At 38.9% G+C, this 13,529-nt stretch overlaps 2 protein-coding genes across 8 annotated transcripts; one reads left to right on the forward strand and one right to left on the reverse strand.

The window, feature by feature from the left end:
• The first annotated feature begins 509 nt into the window (after nt 1-509).
• Nucleotides 510-13,231, forward strand: LOC117945214. 4 transcript variants are annotated; one of them, XM_034872567.1, is made up of 5 exons: nt 10,477-10,532; nt 10,877-10,948; nt 11,443-11,695; nt 11,855-12,052; nt 12,159-13,231. In XM_034872567.1, the coding sequence occupies exons 3-5, from the start codon at nt 11,456-11,458 to the stop codon at nt 13,017-13,019; spliced, it is 1,299 nt and encodes a 432-aa protein (XP_034728458.1). In that variant the 5' UTR covers nt 10,477-10,532; nt 10,877-10,948; nt 11,443-11,455; the 3' UTR covers nt 13,020-13,231. The 4 variants fall into 4 exon arrangements, with proteins under 4 accessions (XP_034728459.1, XP_034728457.1, XP_034728456.1 ...); XM_034872568.1 differs by lacking the exons at nt 10,477-10,532; nt 10,877-10,948 and adding an exon at nt 510-521; XM_034872566.1 differs by lacking the exons at nt 10,477-10,532; nt 10,877-10,948 and adding an exon at nt 9,659-9,816.
• Nucleotides 6,511-10,455, reverse strand: wdr54 (WD repeat domain 54). 4 transcript variants are annotated; one of them, XM_034872602.1, is made up of 10 exons: nt 10,360-10,441; nt 9,687-9,971; nt 9,116-9,178; nt 8,862-8,928; nt 8,331-8,387; nt 8,121-8,248; nt 7,917-8,017; nt 7,485-7,647; nt 7,001-7,075; nt 6,511-6,844 (listed from the first exon to the last, which is right to left on the reverse strand). In XM_034872602.1, exons 2-10 carry the CDS (start codon nt 9,909-9,911, stop codon nt 6,713-6,715), a joined length of 1,011 nt encoding a protein of 336 aa, XP_034728493.1. In that variant the 5' UTR covers nt 9,912-9,971; nt 10,360-10,441; the 3' UTR covers nt 6,511-6,712. The 4 variants fall into 4 exon arrangements, with proteins under 4 accessions (XP_034728493.1, XP_034728494.1, XP_034728495.1 ...); XM_034872603.1 differs by having other exon boundaries at nt 10,261-10,373; XM_034872604.1 differs by lacking the exon at nt 10,360-10,441 and adding an exon at nt 10,178-10,251 and having other exon boundaries at nt 9,687-9,972.
• Nucleotides 13,232-13,529: the final 298 nt, after the last annotated feature.

The following is a 13,529-nucleotide window of genomic DNA, read 5'->3' on the forward strand; positions in this document are numbered from 1 at the left end:
TTCACTGGTTCATGTTCAAACAATGAGAATCATCCTTCTCTTCCTCCAGCCGTTGATGCTCATCATAAGCAATGTCATTGTGATTAATTAAGTTATAATTTGAGAAGAATGTTGCAATGCATCTTTCAGTAAACTCTCTGAATATTTTGGCATTATTGATATTATCAGAGAACCTCTGATAAAAGGATTTACTCTATGCAGATGACACAAAGAGAGTACAAAAGTTCCACCGTAACAGTCAGACCCAGAGGCAAGACTCTCTCCCAGCCTCGCTCTCTTGTACGCCATGTGAGCCTATACTAATACATGATACTATGTATTGTTTCAAAGTTGTCATTTATAGTTCATGTCCAAGGAGCAGAACAACAATTAACTGACAATAATTAAGTCAGATCCAGTCAGTTCAAGTTTAAAAGAGTGTGTGTGTGGGTGTATGTGGGCACACATTTACAGTAATGTTTGTGTTTTGGTGGTGATTGTGAATTAATAATGAGTGACAGAACAGCTGTGGAATGTGTAGGGTAAAGGGGGCAATATGGTACCACTCCATCTGTTCTGATATGAAAAATGTCTGTTTGAAATGAAGAAATAAATGTATTTATATTATCTTACCCAACTCGTGTCATGCGACTCTTTCATCCATTAGAAAACATAGAATTTTAATAAAAAATAATGGCGAAATAAATACTTTGCAACTAAAAATTTTCTTCATGTTTAAATTGGTAAATAAGAGCAGTTTACAGTTCCAAATTCTTTGTATTAAAACAGTATAATTGTCAAAGTAGAGACTTATGGGAGAAGAAAGTGTGGTAAGCCAGGGAATCTCTAAAATAAAGAGTTTTTGAATTGTTAATAATTATAGACACAGTGTTCAACCCCATCAGGTAAAGAACACATCAATCTCATACTGGGATGCAGCCAGGTGTGAATGTAGAGCATCGCCATAAACGAGCTGTTGAGTTACCATACCCCTGGACAAGGTTGATAAAAAAACAAGAAATGAAAAGCATGCACTTGAATAAGAGCTTTTCTGACCATGATGACAAAAGTTACACCATCTCTGAAGAATTAATCCGACATTTAAAGTAAATACATGTTGTTTTATTAAAAAATGCTTTGTTCTTGTACTGTATTTTAATTACTTTCCTTGTCTTCTCAGAAGAAATGCTGACTTGAATAATGTACTCCTATTTAACCACTGACACCCACATGAGCAAGAATATGACACGCACACACGCACACACACACACACACACACACACACACGCACACACACACGCCAGGTACACAGCAGTGCCAAACTGAAGACCCTCTGTTGAAACACAGCGGGTTCTATATGAAACTACTGTGGTGGTAAAAATCATCCTCTTTCCTTTTTGTTTTACCTACATTAAAAATAATTATAGAAAAATAAATATTACAGATTAGATTGGATGGATAGTGAAAACATCACCCTCTATGTGATGTTTCACTGTTGCATGCGCACTGAGGGAAATGCCAAGTTGGTCCCCTCCTAAAGCTGTCTGACACACACTTTCTCACTCACTCACTCACTCACACACACAGACACACACACACGTATATGCCAATCCAGAGAAACAGAGAACACACATGATTGTTTGATGGAAATGTTAATGTATTTCAAATTCAGTTTGTTCCCTGAAGACACCCATTCATCTCTTTCATATTAACCCCATTAGCAGTGTCATTGACAGCGCACAATATATGAGTTGCCGGATATTGTTGTTATCATTGCTGTGACTCTATTTTGAGACTCAATAACTCTCTAATCCACTCGCTCAAGGTAATGAGAGAGGTTATTATGTGTAAGAAAAAGAGTGGTTGGGAATTAAAAGCAACCAGACTTTGAGATTCTGATGAAAGTTTTAAAAAATTTACCACGATAGTGATCTATATTATTATATGATTCTGAGTAGAATAAACATCACAAAGCATGCCAGGTTAGTTTTGTTTTACAGTAATGGAAATGTATTAATTTAATGATAAAACATTATTTACTGAAAGAAGGGTGTAAAAAGAAGTTATCATCATCAGCAGCTCAGTAATTATCACTGATCATGTTATTATTAAAAAAAAAGAAACTAAGTCCTAAACCTAGTAAACCTAGTTGTACAGTATGTATGCCTAATTGTACACTGAACACTGATTTAAATCTGACAAGACTGACTGTATTTTAGAAAACTGTAGAAAATGAATCCATCATCATTTCAGTGGTGCCATCTGCACATATGGCCACTCACACACACATAATTATAACACACACAAACACTAACATGCACTCCAACGTCAGTACAACGTCAGACAATTCAAACAGTGCCCAGTGCTAGGCAACCATGCTATCCCAGTGCAGATGGCAGGGTCTGATCATGCTTATTTTACTCTAATCTAATGCACTTAAGTCCCATTGCTTACCCATGCCTTCTACATGATGTTACTGGGGACTTGCAAGTTGTGTGTGTGTGTGTGTGTGTGTGCGTGTGTGTGCATGTGTGCATGCGTGTGCATGTGTGTGTGTCCTTTTGCAAAGAGGGCAGGACGGACGGTGTAATAGCTGTTGTATAATGGACTACACCTAAATGGTGAGAAGCTGTGGTTGCAACGGTAGATGGGTTCAGGTTGGCATGCCTCAACTATAATGGAGTTAGTAGCAATACATCAAAGCTAAAGCACAGCACCCACTATCCACCCATTTCTTTCAATCCATATTTGCTGACTGGGTGAGCCACTTCAGTCACTCTCACGCCATATTCCACTTATCATAATCACCAAGACGAAATAACAGATATTTACACACCCTTTCTCTTCTCTTCTTACCTGTTCCACCTGCCATAGTGTGCTGCATTCCATTTGACTACATCTGTCACATAGAATAATTACAAAGTCCATATCAGAGTAATGTAAGGACACCATCCTACACTGCAAATATTAGAAGAGTATTCATATAATTCAAATGAAATGGCTAGTTTTTTGGAACTTCTATGATAAAGTGCGTGTGTTTCCATTCTACATGAACATTTTAGCCAGTACTAAAAAAAAATGAAAACCAACAGTCCAACATAGTACATAGTGCAGTTATTAGTATTGCATATTATTTCACACTATGAGTTACAGAGACCCAACAATTCCCCCAAGAACAATGGATTTACTGTACTGCAGCTGCATCGAGGAAAAACTTGCTTTTAACAGGCAAAAACCTTGGACAGAACATTGGTGGTTGGCCATCTGATTCGACCATTTGGGGGGATCTATTTATCAGTAAACACAATTAATCAGTCTTATTAGCAACACCATTCACAAGCAATATTTACTTAGCTGCCATCATGGTATTTAGCAGGCCAGCCCATCATGCCATCACCATCCCAAACTAACGTATACAAAAAACAATCTGACACATGGTATTTTATGCTCATTTGAAAATGTTGTTTGACCTAGATCTGGTTTTCACCTCTATGTGTGCTTGTCTGTCAGTCAGCAGTGACAGTTTTTGGGGTCTGTCAGTTTGTAGTACCCCTCCCCTCCTTCCCATTTTAAGTGTTTTTAAAATGGAATGTCTATTTATACAGCATGTCAACAGGAGACGGTTTCCTGATTGCTTCGTCAGAGGGCTGGTTTGTGGCAACAGGCTGAAGAGGCTTTAGGCACTTCATCCCTCCTGGTGAGGCTCTATCCCACTAAGCTTAGCACACAGGCCTAGACAGCTGCCACAAGGCTGCATGGCAATAGGATAAATTGCTCTTTCTGCACCAGAATAATGAGGAAACACACAAACAGACAGCCGGAAAACATGTTCATGCTGTGGCGCTCACACAAACACATACAGTTAACTACCACACCCACTGCCACAAAAGATCATGACTTGCTCTGATGAATCAACTTGTACATTATTGTTGCAAGGTATTTGAAAAGCTGTGCTTTGTGAACACCTGTGTACAGTTGTGCACTGACAAACATGTTTTGTTCGTGAATCAATTTTAATTCACAGTGAGAGACTTGAAGGCCTTAAAAGCTGGACGGCTGATAATATGCCCAGTAGTCTCGCATTGCCAGACCTACCTCCATAGTACTGCAAAAGAGGGTCTGGCTAGTTCACACTGAAAAGCTCTGGTTTACTGGCATTTCTTTAAACCAATTACAATCGTCTTGGGTGGTGCTAAGCGCCGGACGGAGCCACAGTGCCGCTGCAAAATAGCCTTGGGAAGGAACTTGTTGGTGGAACATGTGAACGTTCCCTTCAAAGGTTGTTTTAGAAGTTTAACAGAAAATTCAGATTGGACAGGTAGTCTATCTAGCTGTCTGGATTTACCCTGCAGAGATCTGAGGAGCAGTTAACCATAATCCTTAAAAATCGACCGGAGTTTAGAATCTCAACACAAAGAAAGCGGAGGGTGACAGACATCCGGACGTAAAGAGCGACATCCGGCGGAATCTCCGGTGGCAACGGAACAAACCCGGAAGTGGAATGTTGTGGATATAAACTGAAAGCCCAGTGAATCATGCCATGATGACTTCTCAAAAAGTCTCATGATCAATGTGGCTATCTGTGATTTTATCCAAGTGACACGTCCTACCACTGGCGGCCTTTTATTGAAGTTCTTATAGGATCTATTTTTCTCATGCGACTCTCATTAACAAAACAATTAAAAGTAGAGAATATGAGTGGTAGAATGTTGTTCTGATACCCTCATTACTTGACACACATGCATGTGCACACATGCATTCACAGTCCACATAGATTCAAATCCAAATCTGAGAACAGCTCACGTTAAAGTCTGATCTCCCCAACAGTGTATGCTTAGCTGTGTGTCACCTAAAAGCCGAAAGATTAACAAGTATTGTAGCAGTACACAGCATTAGCGGCCCCGGGGCTGTGTACGGGACTGAAGCGTCTCACAGAACTATTGACTTAGGTAACAAGGAATAAATGACTGCTGTTATTTGTTTTCACGTTTTTTTCTGTGAAAAGTGATGTCTTCTCTACTCTGAGCCCTTTTTTGAAGTTGTTTTACTCTGCTCTGTATCTCTGCTCTTTCAATCCTTTGCTTATTTGATGCATCTCTCTTGACCAATCTTTCCACCCCCTCCTTACTGTTCCAGTTTATATCTCAGCGTCTTTTGGGACCTCATATTGACAGCTTAGTCCACCACGCCTCCCTCTAGCCTGCGCGGTTAGCCACCCCAACCCCCAGGCAACTGGGAAGGATGACACCACATGACGTACTGAAAATGATTGATTCCATTAAGATTTTGTGTGTTAATGTCACTGTAGTGCACGTTTATTCTTTCCAATTGACCCTGCCTTCAGCGTCAACATGAAGGTCAGTTGGTACCTAGGAAATTTGAGTTACATAACCTGACTTGTGTGTGGATTCAAAACAGTCTGGTCTGTTAATGTTATGTGACCAGTTTTGACTGTAAACCAGAAAACTGGGATTTAATACACGCTTAGCCCTAAACTGACAAACAACACACAATTCCTTGCTGACCTGATTCTTCTTATCTCGTCACAATAAGGTGGATGGGATTTGAATGATAACTGGTTGCCTGATGCAAACTTTAAAAAACTCGTATGACCTGCTTTTACAGTTGAGTTGGCTAGATTTGTTTTCAGTTAAGGCATTTTCTGCTCATCTAAACAGATCCTAGAAAACAATATCTCTGTTGTACTTCTTAATGTTTTGTCTTGCACAGTATTTCTGACTAAATGGTTTTCAGTTGTATTTTTTTTCAATAAAAGGCATTTTTTCTGTAATTTTTAGGAAACAAAAAGAGACCTGTTTCTAATGTAACTACACTGAATACAGTGATCTTTTGACCCAATTTAAATGCCTGTTAACTCTACTGAAAAAAAGATTGTGTAAGCAGAAAGCAAAGGGTAACAAACACATCATAGACATAAACACCCCTGCCTCAAATGTAGATTATTTGGACAGTAAAATAAAATTATAATAAAAAACACATAAAAGTCATATAATGCATTGTAGTCTTTCACATGTTAAACTGTGGACATGATGCATTGGAGACCATCTTGCTAATTCATATTTGTTTCCTTTTATGTTCTTTATGTATCTGTACTATTGCTGTCCTTCATAACTGAATGTACCCCTCCGGGTCTCTATGAAGAATGATCTTATCTGAGAGAGGAGCCACTACATTGAAAAGTAAAGGTCTATGACTTCCCTCTGAAATGTGCTCATGTTAATTGCTTGACATTATCGTCGGAACAAAGAATTCAATTTTTTCTGTTTCTCAAGTTGTCTGTCTCTAGTCTATAACCTTTTGGGGTAACTCCACCCTACACTCTATGAAATCTGTTTGCAGTACACCATCTATTGGTGCATTTGTGAACTGCAAAATTAAAACAAAAAACAGCAGCTTTGTTTACAAAAATGTTTATTGGTACAGCTTCATAAAACACTAATATCAGAAATAATAATAGAATCTTTTTTACTTTCAAAAACTACATTTACATACATGTAAACAGTTGCACTTAAAAATAGTTATAGAAACATGACGAGATTACTTTTGCATTATTTTGTTACACTAATCTCTTTTTATCTCCAGTAGATATAGAGACTGAAATGCCACGAATCAAGATTATTAATGTCCTCACAGAATCTCAACCTGACCCTAATGTTATCTTTCCAGAAACACTCACATTAATACTACACGTAGCTTCAATGAAAGCAAAGTCCTACGACTGTGTGTAACGGATAATCTCACTCAGGTCATAGCCTGTCACTGCAAAAGCATAACCATCGCCGTCACAGAACTTGGCGCCGCATATTTGAGTGTCCGTCACACACTCGTTATGCAAATGTGATACCTGAAAGCAAATGAGGAAAACACACAGTCAAGGTCTCATTGAGAATAAGTATAAGTTAAACCTGGGGCAAACCACTGTGAATTGTGCCTTGATTCAGAACATATTAAGAAAATAACTTTTGTATTTTTTTTTGTATTATGTGTTTACACCAGTTACCTCAACACTGTTGGTCTCTGGGGTCATTGTCAGGTGCCACACCCTAACCAGAGAGTCCTCAGCAGCAGACAGAAGCTAAGCCAAAGCAAAATCAAGTGGTATTAGATATGCCACAAAAAAACATTGACTAATTAACTTATTATTGTATTTCTCTAAAAGAATCATATAGTAGTTTTTGCCACTTTAAATTAATTCAGGTAGGGTCAGTGAGAGCAAGCTCTCTTTTCCAATGACGCCTTAATTACAGCACCAATAAAAAGAAATTTAAAAAACAATCTTAATTACTGTCCAAATAAATATGATCATAAAAATTATACGATCATAAAAAATACCCAAATTACAATATGTAAAAAATGAATAAAGGACCCGTAGCAAAATTAGTTGTCAGTTTCCAGTTTTCCCAATATATTCACACTTTCCCAAATGACTAATGCTAACATAATAAACTGTCAGTGAAAGAGGTTTTTTTTATCATTCAACTCACCAGCCCAGAAAATGGTGCAATGTCCAGTGAGTATATCCAGCGAGCGTGAGCGTTGATCTCAGCATGAAGGATGCCCGTCACTGCCTCATAGAGACGAATCTGGCCAGTACCATAACCTGCCACCACTGTGCCTTTCCACAACTTGACAGATGAGCAGCTCATACTGACAGCAGCAAGGGACATGGACAATGATTGCCATCAGGGAATTAAGGAAAAAGATAATAGATATTAGATTAGAGCAGGGAGGGGAAATAAAGAGGAAACAAAGGACATTGGAAAAGACCAGAGCGGATATGTACAACAATACGTGAAGAAAAGACGGAGAGAAATATAGAGTTGAAGAGGAGAAGTGATGAAGCAGTTTTAGTGCTATATAAGCTTAATCTTACATTGCACACCAAAAATTATACTATAATACAGTCAACATCTCACTCAAAGCCAGGGATGTTGTTGAGCAGCTGAAAGTCCTCCCCAGACTTCCACACACACAAGTTGCCCCCATCATCTGCACTGACCATGTCAGCAATGCACTCCTGAAGGGAGGAAGATAAAACATAAATAAAGTAGGACTTTATCTATGTTTGTCTGACATTCGTGGAAATAAATTCACAATAAACGATTGCACACACCCCATACCTGACTGCCAGAGCACTCCGGGGCCATGTCAGTGATGGACTCCTTGTGCTCCTCCAGGACCTCAGACAGGGTAATATTACTGCCTTTACTGGGAACATCAAATACTAGAATTGCACCAGAAGAAACGCCTAGAGAGAGAAAGAGACAGTGGACTGTAGAGTTGTATCCAATATTTTGAATATACATAAATATATTCCACTCAGTGCTTACCCACACATATATAACTGTCCTGCACTGCTGATATCCCCCGAGCAAAAACGGCCTGAGCTGGGACACAAAGAAGTTCTATGAGTGCACTCAATTTAGTGTAAAACTCTTGATTAATGCTTTTCTCGGACAAACAAATATGGTCACAGTTTATGAATGTTTGGAAATGCGCATGAAAACAAATGTGTGGGCAAAAAAAAACTGTAGTATCTTGAGTAAATGTCTTCCCGGGCCATTTGTGATATTGTAGATATAATAATGTAGATGCCTAATAATTCATTATAAATAAACAGGTCCTCCCACTAACGCTTTTAAATATGGTTATGTTATGAGGATGGATGAACTGTTCCTGGAACAACTAAGTGAAATTGTGTCATATATTCCTTTGTATAATATCACACTGTATAATCTTATTGTATTGCATCATATAATATATTGACTATTTTCTATGTTTTCATACAAATAATTGAGAATGGTCCGCCTTTGAGTACCTACATGTGTAGTTTCAAGTTTGTAGTTTATATGTAAATTTACCTGTAGGTGTTTCCGGAGTATCGAGTGCATGCCAGTACACCATGATGGAGCCATCAGATTCATACATCTAAAACAATGGATTTATATGAATGCAAATGGCTGCAGAAACACTTGTTCATACTTTTTTACTTACATGTCAGTCCCATATACAACCCCAGCTGCTAGAAGTATAAAAGTAGCAGAAGCAGCAGTGCCTCCTTCAAATGTGGAGACTGTCAATGACAGCAAAGGAGAGCAGACACACAAAAACTCACCTGGATGCCTTTCTGAGAGGTCACCACCAGCAGATCACGAGAGGGCAGGGGACAAAACGCAGCCTGTGACAAGAGAACACAGGAATTCTTTATAAAAATGCAGTGTGCCAGAGCAAAAGAAACAATAACACAATGCTAAAATTCACCTTTCATATTTGCCAATTTTTGTGAACGGTCTTAACCCTTTGTCAAGTTTAGCACTGTATTCCAGCACATTAAATTGAAAATAAAAGACTGTGCTTACTTTCAGCGTTTAAAGTGTTTGAGGTCATTCGTATCCATATTGGGTAACAGGATTCAATTCATACACCATTCATTTGATTTGAACACATGCCCCCTTAAATTAAACAGGACCAGTCATAGAACATTGATTCATTTAAAATTCAGTGTTCTGAAAAAAAAAATAAAAAATGACCCCTTGTCCTAACGCATCTGCACGTAAATTTAGAAAGAATACTAAAGGGGAATCAAGGAACACACTCGCACCCTATCCAACCTGCTCTCACTGTGAACAATAACAGCGGGAGACATTAAGAGCACATAGCAGAAGTTACACAATGTATGGCCTGACCTGCATGATGAGTGATGTGCTTGTGGCGACATTGGGCTCTTTGGACTGCAGCTGACGGTGGGAATAGTTGAGTCCGTCCCAGGTCGCGCTGACCATGTTGACCACGTTAGCATGGACCACCGTGAAGTAGGTGAGATGCCGCGGGGCGATGCGTAGCACGCTGAGGTTGTTGTACAGCGAAGAGGCGCTGTTTTTGACCTGGATGCTCTTCTCTTTGTGATACATCGAGCTGTCTTCTCTTGGCAGAGCGGTTTGTTGAAATAGCAGTAGGTGATCTGGTGTCAGAAAGGAAAAAGGAAAGTACAGGTCACCACAATTAGGGTCTGGTCAATTAAGATTAACAATTTCGTTTTAAAACACCGTAATATAAACAGCAAAGGGCAACGTTGAGTACCTAACACTAGATGTTAGCATACTTCCTCCGCAGCGCTGTGTGTTTATAGCTACATCAATGGATAGAACTGGCAATGCGAGACTAGCAGCAAGCTAACCTTGTTATGGTAGCAAGAAACCAAATGCAATAGCGCAGCGTAAATAAAACAGGACAATGTTACTTTTGTGAGACAAATTGGACTTACTCTTGCTTTAGATTACATAACAATTGGTCCAGCCTCCATTGGCGCTGTCGTTATCGACCATTAGCTACATATAAAGTTTACGAATTCGAAGCACCTTTTTTTAGCTCTTGTTAGCAACAGGATTACCTCCGCGTCGTCTGCAGCCATAGAGACAACGCCACTACCTCTACGTAAGACGTCATCCTTGCGTCTTCGGTTGCTTGGCAACCGTAGACCACACGGATAACTTTTGCGGTCTATGGGGTAACGTTACAAAGTAAAGTGTATGGTAAGGTTGTAAACAGACTTGGAATTGTAATGCCATAACAGCAATTCATTGTAAGAAGTAACGCTAACCGTAGATGTATTATGTTAACGGAACTAACGTTAGCCTATAGGGTTGGGCTCGAACGGTGATATGTGTAGTTATTCTAATTATGTAGATATAATTAGCTTAGCTAGCTAGTTAGCTGGGTTAGCATAATAGTTAGCTAATACATTTTGTGGTATTCCACAATAATACACAGCATGTAAACTACCAACTCTAAAATGTGTATTTATTCATGCATTAATAAAACAAAATAATACATATATGGCAGTTTAGTTTAGTCACTATCATTTGTTCCCCAAAAGCTGTTGTTTCTGGAAGATTTGTACCAATTTTTCAGAGATTCTACCGAGACTTTCCTGTTTCCTTGGTTTAAGGTAACTTGAATACTGTTAACTGGACGTCACTACATACAGTACGTTTTCTAGAAAACCATTTACACATAAACTACAGACTTTTAGCTTAGACTGCAATAAATTATAATAGTGCAAATCGGATTAATGAATAGTTTTAAATATTTATTATTAATACAGGAAGCACTTCACACACAATCTTAGTAATGGATTTAATGTGTACCTCTCAAACGTTGTTTTCCAAACTCTAACATTAGTTATTGTTCTTATTCTGCAAGGAGTTACAGTAAGTGGAAGGATTGTGTTCATATGCAACTTAAAATTCCTGTAATGATTCCAGGCATTATAATTTTACATCAATGTTCTTATGAAGAAAGAAAAACTGTCAAGTTTGACCACATCCAGCAGAGTGTGCTAATGTTCACCCAAATAATACCTACTGTTTAGTTTTTTGCCCAGTAAATATATGAAACTCTTCATCATGACAAACATCATTTGTGTGTCATATTTCACACTAGCCTCTAAGCCAAGATGCCCCGCTCTGCAGCCAAGTCCCAAGCTGAAAAGCAAAGACCCAAGTCGTCTGTCCCAGTGAACACACCTCCAACGCCAGACCTGAAAGTGGAAGATATAATCCCTGGTCGCTTAACACAGGCCCAATGGACAGACATGTTGATCCAAGAGGATGCAGATGAGGCAGTGGCGGTGATCATGGAGGACGTGTTGAGCAACGTCATGGAACGCTGTCTTAAATTAAAAATTGAAAGACAGGTAAAACTGAAAAGGCTTCTACAAGTTTCAATTTTATTTCTCTTCAGTTTGAACATAATCTTACTGAATGACACTTGTGGAGAGACCAATACATTTTTTCAATTACACATAATACAAGTACATATAACATCCTTAATGTTGCCTGTCTTTGCCCTTAAGCTTGTACCTTTCTCCGCATCCTGGGCCAAGAGCTACCTCACACATATTCTAGAGCAGCAAATCCTGTGTGCAGATGAAGGAGAAGCACCAGAGGAAGCAGCTAAAACAGAAGACTCTGAGCCTATTCCAACTTCAGATGCCTGGGTTCAAGGATGTGTGCCTGTTGTAAATGCTACACTTCACCCCGCCACACCACAGGTACTCTTGATATGTCTCTTCTGCAAGTCTTATCTTTAAATTTCAACCAATTGGTTATCTGTGTCCGTATCTACAGTATATATATTCATATATTTGTTTCTAACAGGGGGCTGACATTGACCAGGTTCCAGTACAAACAGAGCCAAGAGTTGATCAACTATGTAATGTTAAGGCCCAAACAAAAAGTTCTCCAAAGCAATCTGAAAAGAAAACAAATCACAGGAAGCATGTCCGTTACGAGTGCTTTAGAGTGCATAGTCCTAACCCCTCAACAAAAATTGGTCTAAGGAAAAAGCAGCAGGTTAAACTACCCCCCGTGTCTGTTCCAGGCAAATTACTGCCACCCCTGTCCTGTTCAGCAGAAAAAGAAGATGTGGATATAGGAGGTAAAAATGGTACACGTTCTGTTTATAACCACACGACTGGATCGTTATTTCAGCATAAGAACTTCCAACCCATACCAAGGCTTGATCCCTCCAGTCTGCCTCAACATTGCATCTTTCCTCAGTATGAGATTGTGGATGGCAACTACACAAAACCCAACTCCAAGAAAGCAAATGGACTATCCAAATTAGAACCAAGATATAACAAGAAGCAAACTGAGACAGGTACCTCACTGAAGCAGCTAACCAGCTCCAAGGATAACCCAGCAAAGTTTCAGAGGAGAAACGAGGCAGATGTCTGGCTAAAGACATTGTGTCCTTCTACACATAGAAATGAAGTGATTGTGTCCTCTCAGTCTCTGAGGCTGGACACAATGGTTTTGGCCAAGGGAGTTTCACTGTTGGATCCCCAGGCAATTGAAAATAACTCTCTCAAATGTTACCCTCCTACCCAGTCTACCAAGCTGAGTCCGATACGAAGTGATGCAGCTGTGCCACTGTTTTCCGTTGATCAGTTTACTACAGGTCCACCACCTCAGGTCACCCCATTGTTTCAGTCCAAGGAATGCAACTTTAAGATGTAGTTATACATGCCTGTGGCTGTATTTACAGCAGAATGATCTTAATCTTAAAGAAATAAAAATACCCTTCTAATACAAGAACACATCATATAGTGTAGGCAAAAAAAAAATGACAGACTCAATCTATTTTTCCCTCCATGTATTTGTTGCAACTCCACATTTGCAATACAGTAGTGAGATACACTTGTTCACATATTTAAAAGAAACAACAAAAAAACCGCACCTGATACACTAAAAACAATGTGTTGTTATTCTTTTGAAATTATTAAAACAATTACAATATATACAGTATGTATATCTGTGTTCTATCATTGTCTCCCACACCATATAGCAAAGATAAAATTACCTCACAAAAAAAGAAACTAGCACTGTGAAGCAAGGAAATACAGTTATAGAATATTAAGACTGGGGGCTCTCATCAGAGCTTTTATTTTCAAGTCCATGCTTTTCATATGCAATATATAAACACTTACTGTAATACTAACTTGTGTTTTCACCCCCCTTGAACAGCAG

Source organism: Etheostoma cragini, chromosome 5, assembly GCF_013103735.1.
Source record: "Etheostoma cragini isolate CJK2018 chromosome 5, CSU_Ecrag_1.0, whole genome shotgun sequence".
Classification (NCBI taxonomy): Eukaryota; Metazoa; Chordata; class Actinopteri; order Perciformes; family Percidae; genus Etheostoma; species Etheostoma cragini.